Source organism: Panthera tigris, chromosome E1 (genome assembly GCF_018350195.1).
Source record: "Panthera tigris isolate Pti1 chromosome E1, P.tigris_Pti1_mat1.1, whole genome shotgun sequence".
NCBI classification, from domain to species: Eukaryota; Metazoa; Chordata; class Mammalia; order Carnivora; family Felidae; genus Panthera; species Panthera tigris.
This window is the reverse complement of record NC_056673.1, coordinates 48182760-48202597: the sequence shown is the minus strand read 5'-3', so window position 1 is coordinate 48202597 and position 19838 is coordinate 48182760. Positions and strand designations below refer to the sequence as shown.

Below are 19838 nucleotides of genomic sequence, written 5' to 3'. Positions count from 1 at the left end.
AAGGTTTAAAGAGGAAAATAAAAAAATTATGTGTAATCTCACCATTAAAGAGTAACCACTGTTAATAATTACATGTATTTTCTCAAATCATATATGTGTGTGTATACATGTGTGTATAATGATTTTACTATTGATTGCTGCATCATCTGCGTGCAACAGAATTTGCTTAATTATTCTCCTGTGATTGGATATGTAAGTTATTAGCAATTTTTGGCTCTTGAAAATAATATTACTGTAAATATCTTTTAATATGTACATTATGGTTGAAGTTTCAGCTATCTCCATAAAAGATATCCCTCTGGGCATAAAAATTAAGGCTTTTGACTGGTACTGTCATATTGCTCTCTAGAAGTGTTTTTGCAAACTTGCAATCCCATCCAATGGTCCCTGAGAGTGACTGTTTCACATTAAAAATTTTTCTAATCTGTGCTAACTGTATATATATATATATATATATATATATATATATATTTATAATTAAAGTTTAAATTTATTTAATTAAAAAATTAAATTTATAAATAAATTTATAATTAAAGAGGCACTGTGTATATATATATATGCCTCTTTAATTTGCATTTTCCACTATTCGAAACATTGAAAGATTTAAATATCTCTATTAGTGTTTTCCTTTTATTCTTGTACACAGAATCACTTTAGCCCTTGTCCATTTTTCTGGAACTTGACACGATGTACGTAACTTCCATATTCTGACTTATTGTTTCAAACCTAGCAATGGCTCTGTAGACCTCACTTCCGCGTGGGCTGATATTCTAACTAATCGCATTTCAGTTGACCCACCATTTTGCATTATCAAGATACTCTGTATTAGTGGAACTAAATGAATGACTCTTCAGCTATCCAGATGGAAAACAATCTACAAATACCAAAAATGATTCCTATTATGTAAACACTTTAGAAGTTAGCAAAATAATCCCGCAGGCAGTAAATTCCTTAAATTGGATAGGAAATGATTCAGAACTTCCTATTGACAGGTCACAAAAGTATATCTTGGAACACAAAAATAAATGCGGTGTAAAGAGAGCTGAAACAGAATCATGAGGCATATTCTCTCTTCTTTCACGACTAAAAAGGGGAAAAAAAAAAGTTACCTTTAACACAATGATACTGTGTTCCCTCCTTATGCCAGAACTAACTAAGCTGTACACACCACTCTATCCCTACCGGTGCGGCTTACTCTATCCTGCCCTCCTGGGGAATCCATACAGGAGCTACCAACAGGGATGAACCGGCTTTTCTCCCCTTCTGTATTATGCATACTGCCCTAGCCTGTTCCACCTGCTAGGGCACTTGGTAGCCTCACCCGCCCAGAAATCTCTCCACTAACGGTTCAGCACGCCTCCCTGGGCTGTGAAATTCTAACTTTAGACTGCAGTCCTTTCCGCAAAGCCCCTGGGAAAATTCAAAGCTTAACTAGCAGCATAAGAATGGTAGAAACAAGGGGCACCTGGGTGGCTCAGTCAGTTGCATGTTCGACTCTTGATTTCGGCTCAGGTCATGATCTCGTGGTCATGAGTTCGAGCCTGTGTTAGGCTCTGCACTGACAGCAAGGAGCCTGCTCGGGATTCTCTCTGTCTCCCTCTCTCTCTCTCTCTGCTCCTCCTGCTCTCTCTCTCTCTCTCTCTCGATAAATAAATATTTTTAAAAATGGTAGAAACGATACAGTTCTGAAGTTTGGATAACTGGTTATGTCACTTACTAGCTCTGTGGCCCAGGTAAAGCAAGTTAGGTAACATCCCTGATCTTCAGTTTCCTTCCCTTCCCTATGGCACCACTGGGAAGATACAACTATCAAACGTGAGATAATATGGAAAATTGTGCCCCGTGCTTGCTTGCCGCAAGGAAACTTGCCTGTCTTTTCATTCCCAGCCTTTTGCAAGCACTTTTAAAAGTAATAGATGCCACTGGGAGGCAGCATTTGCACACAAAGAACGAGTTCTCTCGCACGCCCACACATTCATGTCCACACATACGTTGCACATTCATACACACCCTCACACACGCATTCATGTGAACCCATGCATCACACATTCACACGCAGATTCATGTACGCACCTCGCACATACACACACGCGCTCACATGCCCTCAAACAACACACCCGCACATGAACACACATACACTACCGCTTGAGGGATAAACTTGCTCACACATGTGCACACCAACCACACAACACTCCTTCACACACACACATTCACGTAAACACAGGCATCACACATTCACACACACACTTGGCCTGCATTCCAGGCTGTTTTCTTTTCTCTCTTTCTTTTATCTTTTTACTCTTTCCCTTAGGGATTAATATGGGGAAATGATCCTCCGGGTAGGTGGGAAATTTCACCGACGAATATTTATTCTGGAGTTTGGGAACTCAGAAACGAGACCCTATAATGTTGAGAGATTGATCAGTGTCTTAGAAACGAGAGAAATCATTCTCGAATACTATAAACCTCTTGCAGATATTATCGGACAGCGTGGAGGAAGAGTTAAACCATGGACACCTTTGCTTTTAGAAGCCTAACCAGCCATAATCCACGAGAAGAAAGCCAGTCATTGGGAAACCCATCTAGGGACCTCCGTGTCTTGAAATAAGGCCTCGTTGGCCATGTGCAGCTTAGAGCATCGACTGGGTCTGCGGTCGCTAGTTAATTACCGTCATGTAACATGGGACGACAAATTCAGCCATGCCAGAATATAGGATGCCAACCAGCCCCTTAGCCATAATTTCACTCTTTCTCTACCTGGCTGCCTGTGGGGGGGAGGAGGGAAGTACTTCCTGGACTGTCAGCAAAGGAGATCACTGCACACTGGCTAAAGAGGGCATAGCTGAATTTTGATAACAGGCAACCTGTTGACCTAAGAAGAAAACCATCTGGGAAAGAGAACCTACTAATGTCGCTAAATGGACCACAGGCTCATTAAATAGGGTCCTGCAATGGGGCAGTTTCTATGGGTGGGACCCTCTAATCCAAATTGCCTCCTCAGGTTGCCAAAATAGCAGATTTTTCTTTCTATGAAAATATCGTAAGTTAGAGGACTCGATGCTATGGCCTAAGCTTCAAAGCCTGCTCTGATTAATTTTTCAGGAAACCAAGCTTATCTAGCAGCCTGAAATGCCTCCCAATGAGCAAAATGGTACAAAAGGCCATCCTCAACAAACCTACTAGATTCTAGGAGCTTCTTTGTGGAGCAGGCTCACCTTCCTCAGGCGGTGGGAAGTAGAGACGTACTGTAGGTTTCAAACTGGTGGGGCGCCTGGTGGCTCAGTCACTTAAGCAGCTGACTTCAGCTCAGGTCATGATCTCATGGTTCGTGGGTTCGAACCGCGCATCAGGCTCTGTGCTGACAGCTCAGAGCCTGGAGCCTGCCTTGGACACTGTGTTTCCCTTGCTCTCTGCCCCTCCCCTGCCCTCACTCTGTCTCTCTCTGTCTCAAAAATAAACATTTAAAAAAAATTGGTTTTTAATTGGAGTGCTAGGCTCTGGAACTTTGGGCATTGTGAACACTGGGTGTTAGCAAATAACAGACGCAAAACTACAGTAATCAAGAGAGTGTGGTATTGGCAAAACAATAGACAATCAAGGGAACAGAATAGAGTGCCCAGAAATAGACCACTGTAAATACATTCCACTGCTCTTTGATAAAGAAGCAAAGGCGGGGCGCCTGGGTGGCTCATTCGGTTAAGCGGCCGACTTCAGCTCAGGTCACGATCTCGCGGTCCGTGAGTTCGAGCCCCGCGTCGGGCTCTGGGCTGATGGCTCAGAGCCTGGAGCCTGCTTCCGATTCTGTGTCTCCCTCTCTCTCTGCCCCTCCCCCGTTCATGCTCTGCCTCTCTCTGTCTCAAAAATAAATAAAACGTTAAAAAAAAATTAAAAAAAAAAAAAGAAGCAAAGGCAATTCAATGGAACAGGGATAGTCATTTTCAATAAATGGTACCAGAATAAATGGACACCCACATGCAAAAAGATTAATCTAGACACAGACCTTATCCATCACTAAACTTAACTTAAAATAGCTCTTAGACCTAAATGTAAAATGAAAAACTATAAAACTCCAAGAAGATAACACAGGAGCAAATCTAGATGATCTTGGGTATAGTAACTCTTTTTTTAGGTCCAATGTCAAAGACACAATCCATGAAAAATATCATTGATAGGCTGGACTTCATTAAATTCTGCTCAGCATGGGGCACCTGGGTGGCTCAGTCAGTTAAGCGTCCAACTTTTGATTTCGGCTCAGGTCATGATCTCATGGTTCATGGGTTCAAGCCCCACATTGGGCTCCACACTGGCAAGGCAAAGCCTGCTTGGGATTCTCTCTCTCTCTCCCTCTGAGCCACACAGGCACCCCTGTGTGGTTTATTTTTATGTTGTTTGTGTCCTTTCAACATCCGGATGTCCCAAATCTTCTTGAAAGCAGGTACTGCTTCAGTGAAATAATATTGAAAAGCTTACACCAATTGGTAGATGGCTGTTGCCCAAAAGTTCTGAGTACCAACCATGAGGCCACCAGCTCTTCCCATAAGACCTCCCATCCTGCTTTCACATGGTTTAACAACTGAGGGGGAGTGCCTGGTATATGATACATCAGAGGGCTTCGAGTCCCAACTCCCAGTACAGGACCACCACCCATTCTAAGTGGCCACATATCCTACTGATCATACCCTTGAAATAGGTCATGGGAAATAAATACTTAAGTAAAGAATCCACCGTTGGGTATGTTCCTTCATTGGGTGTAAGTTGGACAATAGGACTTCAAAAATTCTGGATTATGTCTTTGTTGATCCCAGTAGGTTAACGACCTTGTGAAAGAACAGGAAAGCTTAATTTTGAGTTTTTATTAAAAGGCTCTCAGAGATTGAGCAAAAGGTCTTAGAGCTCAGTTCTACATTACAAAGGTCCCCAGTAACCAACCACCAGATGCCAAAGAAAATCATTACCGACCTTCACTGCTTCCTAGCTCTGTTCAAGTGAGCTGAGGGAAAGTGAGCAATTTAATTTTTTTTCTATGTATTTTTAAATTTTGAAATAATAAAATTAATTGGGAAAGCATTTTCAACCAAGGGGAGGATAATAAAATATATATATATATATTCTTGGGGCGCCTGGGTGGCTCAGTCGGTTAAGCATCCAACTTCAGCTCAGGTCATGATCTTGCAGTTTGTGAGTTCGAGCCCCGCGTCGGGCTCTGTGCTGACAGCTTGGAGCCTGGAGCCTGCTTCTGATTCTGTGTCTCCCTCTCTCTCTGCCCCTCCCCTGTTCATGCTCTGTCTCTCTCTGTCTCAAAAATAAATACAACGTTAAAAAAATTTAAATATATATATATATATATATATATATATATATATATATATATATTATTTCCTTTTCTGGAGCAAACCTTGCGATCATGTCTAGGGCAGGAGGAGATGTTCTAAAACTTTTACTGCTGTCTTGCCATTCCTAGACCTGTGAGGTGGAATGAGGGAGAGGCCCATTTGAAAATTAATATGTAGCAAGTTAAAGAAGACAGTCGGTCTAAAACTTTGTGCTAAGCGAGGAAGTCCAGAGTGGATGGCTCTTTTGTTCAGCAAAATCCTAAAATAGGACTTTTTGGTTTATGAAGGGAGTACTACAGTCTCAGACCCAACCTCTAATACCCAGAGAGAGAGGGAGGCATAGATAATAAATACAGAAGGAAAGGATTGAGGAAGAAAAAGCAAAATTGTTTTTTAAGGCTAAGTAATGGGATTGTGGAGATTTTGAATGACCACCTGGGAGGGAAGGAAAGGAGGAAGAACAGAGAAACCTCTTGTAGATGAAATCTGCCCCACCCCCCACACCCCCACAGGGAAGAAGGTCAAATCCTGATGAAGAAGCATCAGTTAGGAAATAGCTACGGGGAGATAGATTTCAAGAGTAGTGAGGGGTAATATTTGTGGAGCTGGCAAAGAGAAACAACTTTTTTTCAGGACTTTTATAAACTGGGAATAAAGAGATCCTGGGGCAGTAGCTAGAAGAAGATGTCAGTCAACAGGAAGGATTTTTGTAATGGGTCATATCACTGTACATTTATATACTAATAGAAATGGCCCAACAGAATGGAAAAAAAATTAAAATGTAATATTGCTCAGGGCAGGGGCAAAGTCCTTAAGTAGGAGAAGGAACATGAGGTCCAGTGAATAAGGTTTGCCCTTAGATGGGAACTCAAGAGTTTATCCATGGCAACAAGATGGAGGGCAAGGAACCTGGTACAGATCCTGGCTAAGTTGACAGATTTGGTCATGGGAAGATTTTTTTTTAAGGTCTTCCGTTTTCTTGGTGACATAGGAGCAAGAATATCAGGAGAGAGAGAGGAGAGAAGGTGGTTTGAGGAGGGTTTAGAAGAGACGTAGCCATGTTGGAGAGGAAGGGAGTGAACAAACTAGAAAAATACGCTAAGACCGCCAGGCAGAGCTGAGGGCTCATGTGACGGTTCTCTGGAGCATTCTATGAAAAATACTGCAGTTGCCTTAGGTGAAAGCATTTGAGAGTACAGTGAGGGAGAGGGGAATGGAGTTTCTGGATAATCAGGTACACTTTCCCTTTCTTAGCCGTGTTCCGAGCATTTGTGTTTTTGACCCAGCTAACATAAGTGAAGTCAGCCACCATGCCGCAGTGACAGAGGCAATAAATTCAGTCACTTTATTTTCCCACTTCCGTTGTGTTCCTTGGACAAACACCGATACAAGCGTGGCATTCCATTTTGACTCCGTAAACCCGTTTAGCACGGCTTCACATCGGATGCATCGGTTTTCCAGAAAGCCAGAGAGCTGTGTTCTGTTTGGGAAGGAAAAGACAAAGATTCTAAGAGGAACAATCATTTCTTAAATTTGGCAAGTAGCTAAGCCAAATCAAATACGTTGCACAAACGTGTGGAAAAAATCTAATTATATGAATAAAGCCATTTATGGTTTTATGAATAAAACCATTTATGTGTAAGGTTGAAGTTATGGCAGAAAACATCACGGAGATGATAAGGCACGCATATCCAAGACAGAAAATGAAAGGGTCTGTGTAACTCTGACAGTCAAGATTAAAAGAAAAAAAACAACAACATTGTATCAGCCTTTTATTTATTCTCCCATGCACTAACAGCACGGCATCCGTCTGAACACTGTAAGAGACAATAGCCCGAAGAAATACATCAACAAAGCTCTGTTTGGTGTTTTTGGTTTTTTTTTTAATTATCCTCTTGTAATATTTTGTGTACTGATTTGCACTAGGCTTAATGTCCTTTGTCAATTTCAGTATTTCACATCTCACCAGGGCCCGCCTATATTTTGAAAAACAACAATTTATCCAGTGCATTTCTGACTATTTGTGATTAGAATAACTGTCACTGTTGGAGTGCTTACTCCACGGCATGGATATCTCTGATAATCAAACCTCCGAAGTGGATTTGGTTTACTGGTTATCCTTTCCTTCGTCTCTAGCTGGTCACTTCTCAAACCCTTCTCTTCTCTAACCTCCCTGCCCAGTATAGGGCTGTCAACATTCTTGGAGCACTTCTAAATTTGGAGCCAATAATAGCTTCAGCCTCTGGCCTCCTCCTTCACAGTGACAGAGATATTTAAACGCTAACCCTGAAAACTGTAAAGGTTGGCCGCTCTAAAACCTGCTCATTATACACTTCTTTATCTCACACAAAGATAATCCCATCTTCCTTAAAATATTTTTGCTCTAATGAATACTTTGCTCTACTGGATACTTTTCAAACTCTGGGAATTGCTGACGAAAGGGAAAAAAAAAAGATGTTAGAAGATCTATATACCAATTACCATTACCATGAGTTACTTTGTAACTGGGGGTGAGGTCTCTGTAATCGGGGAACAAGAGGTAGTAAATATTGTTAGTATTCAATATTTCATTCAATGTTATTACTGTTATGACTCGAGCTTAATCTGGAATTATACAAGATGGCATAATTCACCTCAACATTCATCGACTAAAACCGCGACCCTGAATCGTAAGGGAAAGAATTGGAAAGGAGAATGTTAACGCGAGCGGAGGAAAGGATCGTTTTATCGCTTCGTCCTGCTCTTTCCTCCTGCCCGTCCTCTCTTTTTAAAAATCCAGGGGCCAAACTGACATGGCTTCTTATAACCATTAGGTAATACAAGTACTTATTATGGTGAGGGTCAAGTGGAATTCTAGCTAAACGTACCAGTGTAAGACTTACCCTTGAAGCATTTGGGGATTTCAATGGTACCATCTATACACTGAGCATCCTCTGTATAGCTACATTTCTTTTCCTTATTTTTGCAGAAGAAAGAAACCTTTTCACCATGCAGCATTCCATCCTTAAATTTCTCTTGAAGCTTTACTCTCTCTCCTTGGTATAGCACAGTAGCTTTTTTAACAGATAATTTACAAGAAGCTGAAAGAGAGAATATCTGTAATCAAGACTTAGGAGTTCAGTTAGTCCTTCTGGGGACAATGCAGCATTTGAACCAATAGATTAGCACAGCGGAGACAAGTTGCTCAAGACAAGAAGATTCCAAGAATGTTCCTAGTGAGTGTGTCAGTGTCATTGCTGGTAGCAGTCGTTTATTAACAGAACCGTTAATTACGGCTTCCAAGATGGCCTTGCCCCCCCGCCCCCCGCAGCAGCCACCTAAGAAGGTCAACACAGACGCATCAGATTTTAGCTCCAGTGAAAAAGGACTTCCACCAGATACTGCCATTTCATATAAACCTCCACTGTCCCACTTAGATCCCATTCATTGAGGCAGTGCCACCATCCATCAGCCACTGTGAGAGTTGGCTGATAACAGCTCACAGATGCTCCTTTCTCTGAAAAATTGCCCTCAGCCTTAAGGGAGCCACCTCTCCTGGGAGCAAATCAGTCCCCACACCGAGGGAACAGCCTTTAGCCAATGACGACTGATAAGAGGAATACAGAAAGTAGGTCCCGATGCTTTTTGGTGGGATCAACTCTGGGGTAGAATTCATGGTCCAGCAGCTCCCAAGAGCATGCAACTGAAAGTAGACTCCGGCTGAGACCACGTGTTTGTTCAAAACGTCGTCTCTGGACCCGCAGCAGCAGCGTTTGGGAACTTGGTAAAAATGCAAATTCTCAGGTGCTATCCCATATCTACTGAATCAGAAACTCTGTGTTTAAACAAGCCCCCCGGTGATTCTGGGGCACAGTGAAGTTTGAGAAGCAGTGCCCTACTCTATTCCACCAGCCTGACTCTCTCCTGAGACACTCACTGAATAAATCATCTACACTTGAATCCCTGTCTCAGGCTCTGCTTCGAGGGGACTCCAACCTAAGACACTAATTATACATCATTTTTCCTGCTGTGCCTAACTTCCTTTTCTGCTCAAGCTGCCCAGCCCCGCAGCAACCTGAACAGAAATATAGTGCCAGGTTGTCCTTTCCATACGCGTGACACAGGATCAAGGACAGACACCTAGTTCAAAAGGAACCAGCGTTTCCAGGAAAAGACGCCCGTTAGTGATAAGTCTTTGGTTGAGACGTCCGCCAGAGTCAGCCAGGTTTGAGGTGACTAAGCAGGGACACATGGAGATGAGAGAGACCACAGGGCCACTGAGATATGGAAAGAGTAGCAATGGGGCCTGATTTTCAGTTCCAATCCTCAGGAGGACCAGTTGTATTCCATTTCCTCACCTTCAATGTCCACGTGATCGCCTGTTGCTCATTTATGACAAACCCTCATTTCCTTGAACTAGCTTTTAATGTGTGGTTGGTTTTTGCAACGACGAGCAGAATCTGCACTCGAACAAAGCAGAAAAGGACGCGCACAGGAAACCCACACAATCCTCCACCATGGGATCAGGGCTTGCAAAGGATCTGTTTATCTCCCACAGTCTCGTCTCCAACAAGCTTGCTAAGCACGAAGCTCCCCCGTGCCCATGTGAGTCCTAAAGTCCTTCACATACCAATAACCGTGAAGGAAGTCTGAGCAGCAAGTAGAAAATGATTGGAACAAAAAAATGGCAAGTGAGGGCAATCCACTGGATAAATTCAAGATGTGTGAAGACCATACCCGTATCTCATACCTTTACAACTTGGCTGAGCGGACCAGTTTCCAGATTTGTTACATTCTACTTCTTCTGGGCCATCCAAGACATATGTATCATGGCAACCATAGGTGGCTTTATCCTTGTAATAAAGCGTTTGTTTTGCAGGATAGTTCACAAACCCATTGTCTGGTCTTGATGGGAATGGGCATTTCACTTCTAAAAAGTGTATTCAATAAAACATATTAGTATGATAAATAGTAGACTGTCGGTTATGAAATAGTTACATTCCAGTCTCCATTACCCCCATTGAGTCACTGGGTGCTCCTGTAGCTGCAAAGGAATTTCTATGTGCTTAATTCTGTCCCTCTTATCTTAAGCTCACAAGCCCCTAGATATTAAAAAAAGAAGCAACAATGCTTTGAAAGTAAATCAGTGAGCTACCAAGTTCTTTGGGATCTTATACAATCACAGGGTATTATTTATTCCATACTTCGTCTCCATGCAGTCTAAGAGGGTGGGTTTGAAAAAAGAAAAAAAAAAAAAAGAGTCCGTCTCTTTTAATCAACAAACCATGAAATTAAAACACAAAGACTCCCTCCACGCATACTAGCACACCATTATTGGATTTCAAATGTTAAATCTAATTCTTATGAATGTCTTCAGTCTATACGAGAAGCCAGCATGAAATGTGAAGAAAAAACATGGTGCTGCTTCCTGGCACTTGAATCCTTGAGTCTATAATAATACTTCAAACAAACAAACAAAAACAGCCCAAGGAAGAAAAGAAAAGCCCTTGTCTATAGAAGAATGCAAGCTAATTAAAAACAGAAGAAAAGATTGAAAGGGCCGGTTTACAACCCCCAATGTTGTAATTGACTAAGTCGAGGATTATCAAAGAATCTTAACAAAACCATTTAACTTGAATCTAATCAACCAGATTCAGATTATGGAACATTCTACAAGGCAACTAGCCCGTACTCTTGAAAAATGTCTAGGAAAGACAACTAAAAAGGCAAGTGATCATTCTTAACCGAAGGAGACTAAACCGCATGTGTGATGCTTGACGAGATCCCACGTAAAACAAAACACATGGATAAAAAAACACTTCCCGGTCAGTTGGGGGAAATCTGCATATGACATAAATGTTGTTGTTTATATTATTATAATAGCCCAAGTTATTATTGGTAATAACGGAACACGTGGTAAATGTCTTGTCAACAGTGACAATGTTCTTGTTCTCAGGACATTCGTGCTGAAGTATTATGGGTAAGTATTTATGTCAAGATGTGTCACTTTATTTTCAGATGGTTCAGGAAGAAAAAGCATCTGTCTATGGAAAGAGAGAGGGAGACAGAGAAAGTCACAACATGCTGACAGTTGATACATCTAGGTGAAAGGTTGAAGAAGAAAAAAAGAACCTAGTGCTTAGGACTCGGGAGAATTAAATGAGGTGACACATGTACAACATGAGACCAGTATGTGGCCCAGGATTTAAGTCCCACAAAAGGTGCTAGGTATTATTAGTAGTAGTTCCCCATGATAAAAAGCACTTATGTTTTGAATCATTCGAGAGATATCTATAATATCTACCACAGGAGAAAGTAGCAGTCCTTAGTATAATTCCTGGTGGGCATGATAAACTCTACAATTTGTTTACTTGGTTTGCAGTCGACAAATTCAAAGATAGCAATGATAGGTCAATTTAAAAGGGGAAGAATTTTGACAATTTTTTAAATCGAATATTCTTGTGATTCTTAAATTTAGGGACACCATAAAAGCTCGTAGCGATCTGACTACAACCCAGTTTTTCACCTTCGTCTCCCAGGACTCCCCACCATAACACTGGCTTCTCTTGACCAACCTCACCATGATATTCAGCTGTCCGTGCACACACCCTGTTGTTTCACACCTCCCTGACTTTCCACATCCTGTAGCCCTGCGGCATGCCTTCCGCTCATTCTCCACGTCTCTGGGAAGCTCTCCCAGGTGGCCCCAGACAGGTCATTGCATTATATATAACTCTTCTGGGGTGAGAAGCCAGGTTTCATTCATCTGGTATCCCCAACACCTATCCGCATGGTGGATGCCAATAAACATTTCTTGGAAAAGGCTGTCGGAAACACTCAATGATCATGGAATTTTCCATACTTTTCAAAAATGGGATTCTACACTGTCATGCTAATTTTGTCTTGTCATTGCACCTACCTCTGCATTCTGGTAATGTAGTCCAATTTCCATGTGCCGTGCAGGTAACTGTATCATTTCCAAACATGGCATAGTGTGGCAAGCATTCAAAGACGGCCTTGTTTCCATAGATGGAGTTGTTTCCAGCCAATGGCTTATAAACACTAAGTGTTGCAAACTTAGGTATGGCTGGTGGAGGGCAGGTTACAGCTGGAAAAAGAAGGAACAATCACTTTTATGAAAATAGCTGAGTCGTTTAAAGATACTCTTTCCAGAATGGAAAAAAAGAAAAAACAAACAAAGATGAACTTGAGAAAATGCAAAACTTGATCAAATGCTAGGGTAAAAATAACCAATTGTAGAAGTCAAAAAGGAAAATATGATCTGAAAATCAGATGATTGTATCAGTCAAAAAACTAAAAAAAAAAAAAAAAAATGAAGTAAATCCAAGTCTTGTCAATATTGTCTGTGACAGTAACACAATGCATACGTTTCCATAAGTCTTTGATCCAAATGCTGCCTTGGAAGATGTTTCTGGAAGTCAGAATTGGTAGAGGACCATCCTGCATTAATTGCTGATGATGGCACTCAGTACAAAGTCATTTGTGACTTCGACGTCCCACTGCTAGTTCATGTTTCTTTGTTCCTACTGAATATGTCCTGCTTTTGCCCTCTGTATGCATGGAGTTCACATAAGTGGCTTTATGTGGAGACACAGGGGCTGTCATCCTGACCTGACTAAGATGGGGTTTCAATAAGTCCAGGAAGTTAGTGCAGACAGGGATGTGATTTCACTTGGATTATCTAGATCCCTGCTTCTCAAAGTGTGATCCGTAAACCAGCAGCATGGGCTTTGCCTGGAAACTTCTTAGAACTCCAGAAGCTCAGACCTGACCCCAGACCCATGAATCGGAATCTGCATTTTAACAAGATGTCCGGGTGATTCACATGTACAGTAAAGTGTGAGAAGCACTCCTTTAGATTAGGCTGCAGCGAAAGTAGGCTTCGTGTTTGCAACCAAGAAGAAAAAGTGACTTTACATAATCAATATAAATCTGCGTATGAGGGAAACTATAAGAACCATGGTGATTCTGGGGCACCTGGGTGGCTCAGTCGGTTAAGCATTCGATTTCAGTGCAGGTCATGATCTCACAGTTCACGAGTTTGAGCCTCGCGTCGGGCTCTGTGCTGACAGCTCAGAGCCTGGAGCCTCCTGTGGATTCTGTGTCTCCCTCTCTCTCTACCCCTCTCCCGCTCACGTTCTGTCTGTCTGTCTGTCTCTCTCTCTGTCTCAAAAATAAAGACATTTTTAAAAAATTAAAAAAAAAAAAGAACCACTGAGTAAAAAACTCTACTTAATTTATCCTTAAAAAACACTTTTTTTTTTGGTAGTTCACATTTCCTTGAACTATCATTTATTTGAAATTGCTTTACTTTTTCACTGGCTTTTGCTAGGACAGACCTCTCTGGAATGTTCAAGAACCATAACCGTTATTGGAATGCGCGGGCCTCCTGGGCAAAGATGGGACTCCTATGAATCACGAGTTAGGGAACATCAGAACATCCCTCCCTATGTAAGCAATGCCCAGAGCCGACACTGGTTGCACGGGTGAACGTCCCCGGAACAAACCAGTAGTGTTTTTTGAAGGAATCCCACTCTGCTCCTATGATCCAAGGCCCTTTGATGGAGTCTAAGCTCCCTGTTAAGGTTGCTTCCGTCTCTCCCTCATCGCTAGACACGCTTGCTAAGGGCAGACCGAAGTCTCCATTAGCCATGTAGCCTCAGTGCTGAGAACTGGCTATGGCACGTATGAGGTCCCCACTACACGGTTATAGAATACATAAATGGGTGAATGAATACATGAGTGAATGAGGTTCCAGACTGGGAGGAAGATGTTTGATCTCGCTGTTTCCAGTTCGTCTAGTCAAATGGTGGCAGTCCCTGATTGACCAATGCCACACAAATCCAAGCTCTTTCCAAACCACCGCGATAGTGACAGAATGAGTAAACCCAGGTATCCCTGCCTCTACCAGGTGGGGGATGCAAATGTGTTCACGACTAGAACGCTCCCCTGTTGTCAGTCCACAGGGGTTGTTACATCCTCTGAGATAAGAGGATTATCCAGATGAACCCTCTCCAGAAGGATGAGCGGCCATCGAATGGAGCCAGGATGGAAGGATTGCCAGGGCTTGGAACGTACAGTGCTAAAACCAGCAAAGTCCCAGGCACACCAGCTAATCGCTCTCCCCATAACGGGGGGCCCACAGACTCACGAGCACAGACAGGAAGGTCAACACTCCATCTTCCCTCCTCAGTGCATTTAGCAGAACTAGCTCCACTCAGATGAAACCTGCAAAAGGAACATGTAATCCATCAAGCAGTAAAATGATCCATCGACGGCATCTCAAATGTCTTCTCCGCTGAGCACTGCTTCGGATTAATGCTGCTGACGGCTTCCCCATTTTGTAATGCAGTTTCCCTGAGGAGCTCAGCACTCACTGGAGGTTCATCAAATCTCCCACCTCAGGGCTGCAGGGGACTCACTGAGGAATGAGAGTGCTCCGTAGATGTACATGTAGAAACCAAACCCCCAAAAGTGAATCAAACTGAGCTATGGCTACAATTCATTTTCCAAAACTATTCACTCCACAGACACAAATGGGTAAAAACAATGCAGTACATTTCCACTGAAAATATAGCATTGTCTCCTCAAAGCCAATCGTTTCAAGGTCCTTTTTCATCAGGCCCACAGTTAATTGGTGTTCAGATGAAAGGAGTCCATTTCTCTTTCACACATAGTATTTCTTAATTTCCAATCCCAAACAAGAACCCTAAGTAAAATTTTGCGCTAATGTGCAAACAACACGTAATTAACAATGTCACTGGTAGTGTCTTTGGTCATAAGGCAAATGAGCTATACAACCGACCGTATGTGCTTTCTTGCTGCGGAATCCTGTACTGTATCATGTGAGGATTGACAGAACTGTGTTCTACATCATCAAGCTCCCAACCTTCTCCAAAGAACCTTCTAGAGACTCCCAAGTCAGTCAACCAAATCAGGTTCATAACTAAAGCCCAAGTCCAAATCCTAAACTATTTAAACCTTCATGCCAAGATTTGTCTCAGAGATTATAAAGAATTATCATCCAGTTTTAATCGTTCCAATGTACCTCCTCAGATAAGTAATTAATCAGGAGAAGGAAAGTTTGATACACTAGTGACTTCATATTTTACTAGCTGTTATATTCTCCATCCCTTACCCCATCCCAACACCACTGCGGTATAGTTAAAAGCAGGACTAAAATCAATTTGTTTTCAGCAAGTCCAGGCTGAAGGCTAAAAATTAAATATGTCTTGCTATTTAGCTTAAGGGCACAGAAATGTTCTTCCACATCTGTTAGAAGTCTTTACCCGGTGTTGCAAGAAAAACTGATGGTGTTGGGATATTCAAAAGTTGTGTAGCGTACAGCTCCATTTTCTAAGATTCCAGCGAAAGGACATACTCTGGCTGTAAATTGAAGACAGAAAAGTACATTTTAATTTATAGAATTTTTCATTAAAATAAAACCATATACACTCATTCCTGTTCTTTGATCCAATAACTCTGCTGGTAACTAGTCTAAGAAAATTACACAAAATTAGTTAAATGATAAATGCCCAAAGGGGCTCATTGCACCGTTACCTCAAAAATTGGACAGGCTAAACATTTACCATCAGGTGAATGATTTGATTAATTATGAGAAATCAACAGTTGAACTCTTATGCAGCCAGCAAAATATGAATTACAAAGACCATGATAGTCAGTGTTCGTGCTATGCTGACAAAAATAGAAAAATATAAAATGGTACCTACTCAGTGCAGTGATGCAAAACTATATGTGGAAAGTAACTTGAAAAAAAATAAAATTGTTACTATTTCAGAGTTATGGCTGATTTTTTTTTATCATTTATTTATTTTTGAGACAGAGAGAGACAAAGCATGAACGGGGGAGGGTCAGAGAGAGGGAGACACAGAATCTGAAACAGGCTCCAGGCTCTGAGCTGTCAGCACAGAGCCCGACGCGGGGCTCGAGCTCACAGACTGCGAGATCATGACCTGGGCCGAAGTCGGCCGCTTAACCGACTGAGCCACCCAGGTGCCCCTGCGTTATGGCTGATTTAAATAAAACATTTCCCCTATAATGTTATAACTGTTTTCCATTAAAAATAACATTTAGTCCTTTTTCAGTCAAAAAGCATAGTAAAATTGGGGCACCTGGGTGGCTTAGTTAAGCGTCCGACTCTAGATTTTGGCTCAGGTCATGATCTCACGGTTTAGGAGATCGAGCCCCATGTCAGCCTTGTGCTGACAGCATGGAGCCTGGTTGGAATTCTCTCTCTCTCTCTCTCTCCCTCTCTCTCTCTCTCTGTCTCTGTCTCTCTCTCCCTCTCTCTCTGTCCCTCCTCTGTTCATGCTCTCTCTTTCTTTCTCTCTCTCTCTCTCAAAATAAACAACCATTTAAAAAATGTTCTTAAAATTTAAAAAAGCATACTAAAATCACTTGTATGAAATGTATGATTTTTCACAAAGGTCGTGTTCCTATGACCAAATAACCAGAGCTCAGATAGGTCCATATAGTTATTTTTACTGCTTAATTTCTACATAAAATTGCCAGAAATTCTATTGGGTTGATTGCTCAATATTTGACTGTAAAAAGTAATGCTGGCATAAACCACAGAGAAATAAAGAAATGGAACCATCCTCCATAAGGCAGTAGCAATAAGTTTATACTTAAATGTTTATATTATATTTCTATAAAATATTATAATTTATTATCAATTATGGCTATAGAATCATATTCTGTTTATATAATTATATTTACTATAAAGTATGATATGATTATATTAAACCTGCCTTCATTTTGAGGCAAAGTCCAAAAATCTGATGATTCCTCATGTTTTACTTTTTTTTTTTTTTAACGTTTATTTATTTTTGAGACAGAGAGAGACAGAGCATGAACGGGGGAGGGTCAGAGAGAGGGAGACACAGAACCCGAAACAGGTTCCAGGCTCCGAGCTGTCAGCACAGAGCCTGACGCGGGGCTCGAACTCACAAACCGTGAGATCATGACCTGAGCCGAAGTCGGCCGCTTAACCGACTGAGCCACCCAGGCGCCCCCATGTTTTACTTTTTCATGAGTCCCTTTGGCATCTGTCTAAATTTCAGGGTATCTGCACTTCTTTATCACTTCTGCAGTGTTTCTCTCTCTTTTATCCTAGCACATCTCTTTTTTTTTTTTAGTTTATTTATTTTGAGAGAGAGAGCGTGTGTGTGCGAGCAGGGGAGAGGCAGAGACTGCGGGAGAGAGAGAATCCCAAGCAGGCTCTGCACCCTCAGCACGGAGCCTGACACGGGGCTTGAACCCATGATCTGAGCCAAAGTCGGACGCTCAACCAACTGAGCCATCCGAGCACCCCCGGGAGGTCTCTTTTTTACATCTCTTCTAGTTCTGGGCTATGCTCACCTCCTCCTCTCTAAATAGCACCCATCGCCCTTGGTTTCCCCTCCAGTGGACATACTCCCCAAGCCCTCTTGTTTCTTCACAACCCTCCATTCCTGGGCTCTGCTGGCTCACCGTGCCCTGAGCATGATGAGGTAGGTTATCCCCACAAATGTCCAGAATCCCAATGAGGGGGGGAGCATGTGAGAGAAGGCACTGACTTACGTATACACTTCAAGGTGTTGATGGGCCAAATTCCCGTGAGAGGACATGTAAACCTCCTCATCCCACCCCGGGACACGTAGCCCGGCTGGCAAGTGTAGACTATCTGCTCCCCTGGGTCATAGGATGCTTTTACTGGAACGACTATGGCAAATGGTAAATCATCTGGTTTGGGACAGGCTGAAATAGAGCACAAAGCGGTTAGTTAAGAAATCTACATTTGCATTTTTAAGCTCAGCTAGCCCGTAAATGAAAAAACTATTTAATGCCGTCAATAATAACTCTGCCAAGTTCGGTACCAAATACTCCGTATAGGCAATATCTCATCTCATCTCCTCAACTACCCTTTGAAGGGTACTCTCATTATCCCCATTTTACATGTCAATACTTTGAGACTTCAATTGCCTGAATATCTCAGGGAGGAGTTTAAGCGTGGCAATATCGAAGAATCCGTATCAATCCAGTGTCCCCAGCATCCACCCGAAAGAGAATTTAAATTAACATCATCGATCCCTGTCACGTACTAGGGGGTTGGATATATTAATTATATTTGCAAAAGCAAAGAGTACTTACTCCGGCCTGCAGTGGCGACATGGCAGAGAAAACTCGAGAACAAGACGAGCACCAGAGAAATCATTGTGGATGACTCACACAGGCACCACCAAAGTGGCTTCTTCCACTAAAAAGAGGGCTGCAAATAGAAAAGTGCTTAAATATTAACCTTTTTTCTGTGTACTTTTATCTCTGTAAATAGAAGGTAAAATATCACAATTCGAAAGGAACTCTGAGACCTACATTCTTTAATCATTTACCTCCATTTCTGTGAGTCTGTTGTGAAATCGTTGGCAAACGATTTCTGTCTTTGTCACGTTGATTTTAATGGCCCAACACGGTGTGTTATCGCCTCCGATAGAATCCTGGTGATTCCCAGATGGTCCAGCCTCTAATCCAACCTTCTCATCGTCCATCCTTCATCTTGTGCACTGGGATGGCGCACCAGAAGACTGGAACACCTGCTTCCCCGACAACCTTGACATAGAAACGTAGGACCATCTCTGGTTTCGGTCTCCACACCTCTAAAATGATATTTCAGTTTCCAGATGTGTGATTCTTAGGAACATCCTCATGGAGGCATCTAGAACTATATAACGCCTAAAAAACCGAGTTCAGCATCTTCGCTCTCTCTCTCTCTCTCTCTCTCACACACACACACACACACACACACACACACACACACACACACACAAAATGATGATTTCTCCCAGATTCCTGTTTTACCTACAGTTAGTAACAAGAGCGTCCTGGGAGCTCCAGGTGCAACCTTAAAGCGATCCTTAATTCCTCAAACTCCTCACATCAAATCAACACCAGGCGTCATTCTCAATACTTCTCAACTCTGTCCAGGCAGATTTCTAGATCTGGTTTAGGGATTGGAAAGTTGACGTGAAGTTACAAGTTGGGAATCAGAGAAGAAAAGAAGGTGAGTAGGAGGAGAAAATGGCCATCGCTTGGAGGGTTCAGAGAGGACCAGCCATGATTTCTTAGTTCTCTCATGCATCCTTTGCTTTAACGGACTGAATAGACAAGTGGACAATGGCCAGATGATATATAAAAATGGAACTCTGGGGCACCTGGTTGGCTCAGTAGGTTGTGCTTCTGACTTCGGCTCAGGTTGTGACCTCATGGTTTGTGGGTTCAACCCCACATCGGGCTCTGCACTGATAGCTTGGAACCTGCTTTGGATTCTCTCTCTCCCCTTCCCTCTGCCTCTCATCTGCTCTCTCCTTCTCTCTAGAAAAAAAAAATATATTTTTTTAAAAAAAAACCAGAACTCTGACCCATAATTTCTGTAGCAACCAATCCAGGAAGCCAAACAACAACCTCCATAGCAATTGGCCCAACTTAGGACAAACTGGAGAAAGTCAA

At 42.2% G+C, this 19838-nt stretch overlaps 1 protein-coding gene across 1 annotated transcript; it reads right to left on the bottom strand.

The window, feature by feature from the left end:
- Positions 1–6652: 6652 nt before the first annotated feature.
- APOH (apolipoprotein H) lies at positions 6653–18580 on the bottom strand. Its single transcript, XM_015535454.2, has 8 exons — positions 18486–18580; positions 17916–18092; positions 15623–15719; positions 14485–14561; positions 12232–12420; positions 10063–10242; positions 8216–8413; positions 6653–6813 (listed from the first exon to the last, which is right to left on the bottom strand). The coding sequence occupies exons 1-8, from the start codon at positions 18547–18549 to the stop codon at positions 6758–6760; spliced, it is 1038 nt and encodes a 345-aa protein (XP_015390940.2). The 5' UTR covers positions 18550–18580; the 3' UTR covers positions 6653–6757.
- Between the last annotated feature and the right edge of the window lie 1258 nt (positions 18581–19838).

Bases quoted from the DNA above. Each gene is read 5' to 3' on its own strand.
- APOH (XM_015535454.2), bottom strand. From the start codon at position 18,549: ATGATTTCTCTGGTGCTCGTCTTGTTCTCGAGTTTTCTCTGCCATGTC. The intron at 15,720-17,915 runs GTAAGTCAGTGC...TTCAATTTACAG, and splicing joins CAACACCTTGAAGTGTATAC to CCAGAGTATGTCCTTTCGCT. The intron at 8,414-10,062 runs GTATGAGATACG...TCTCTCTTTCAG, and splicing joins CGCTCAGCCAAGTTGTAAAG to CTTCTTGTAAATTATCTGTT.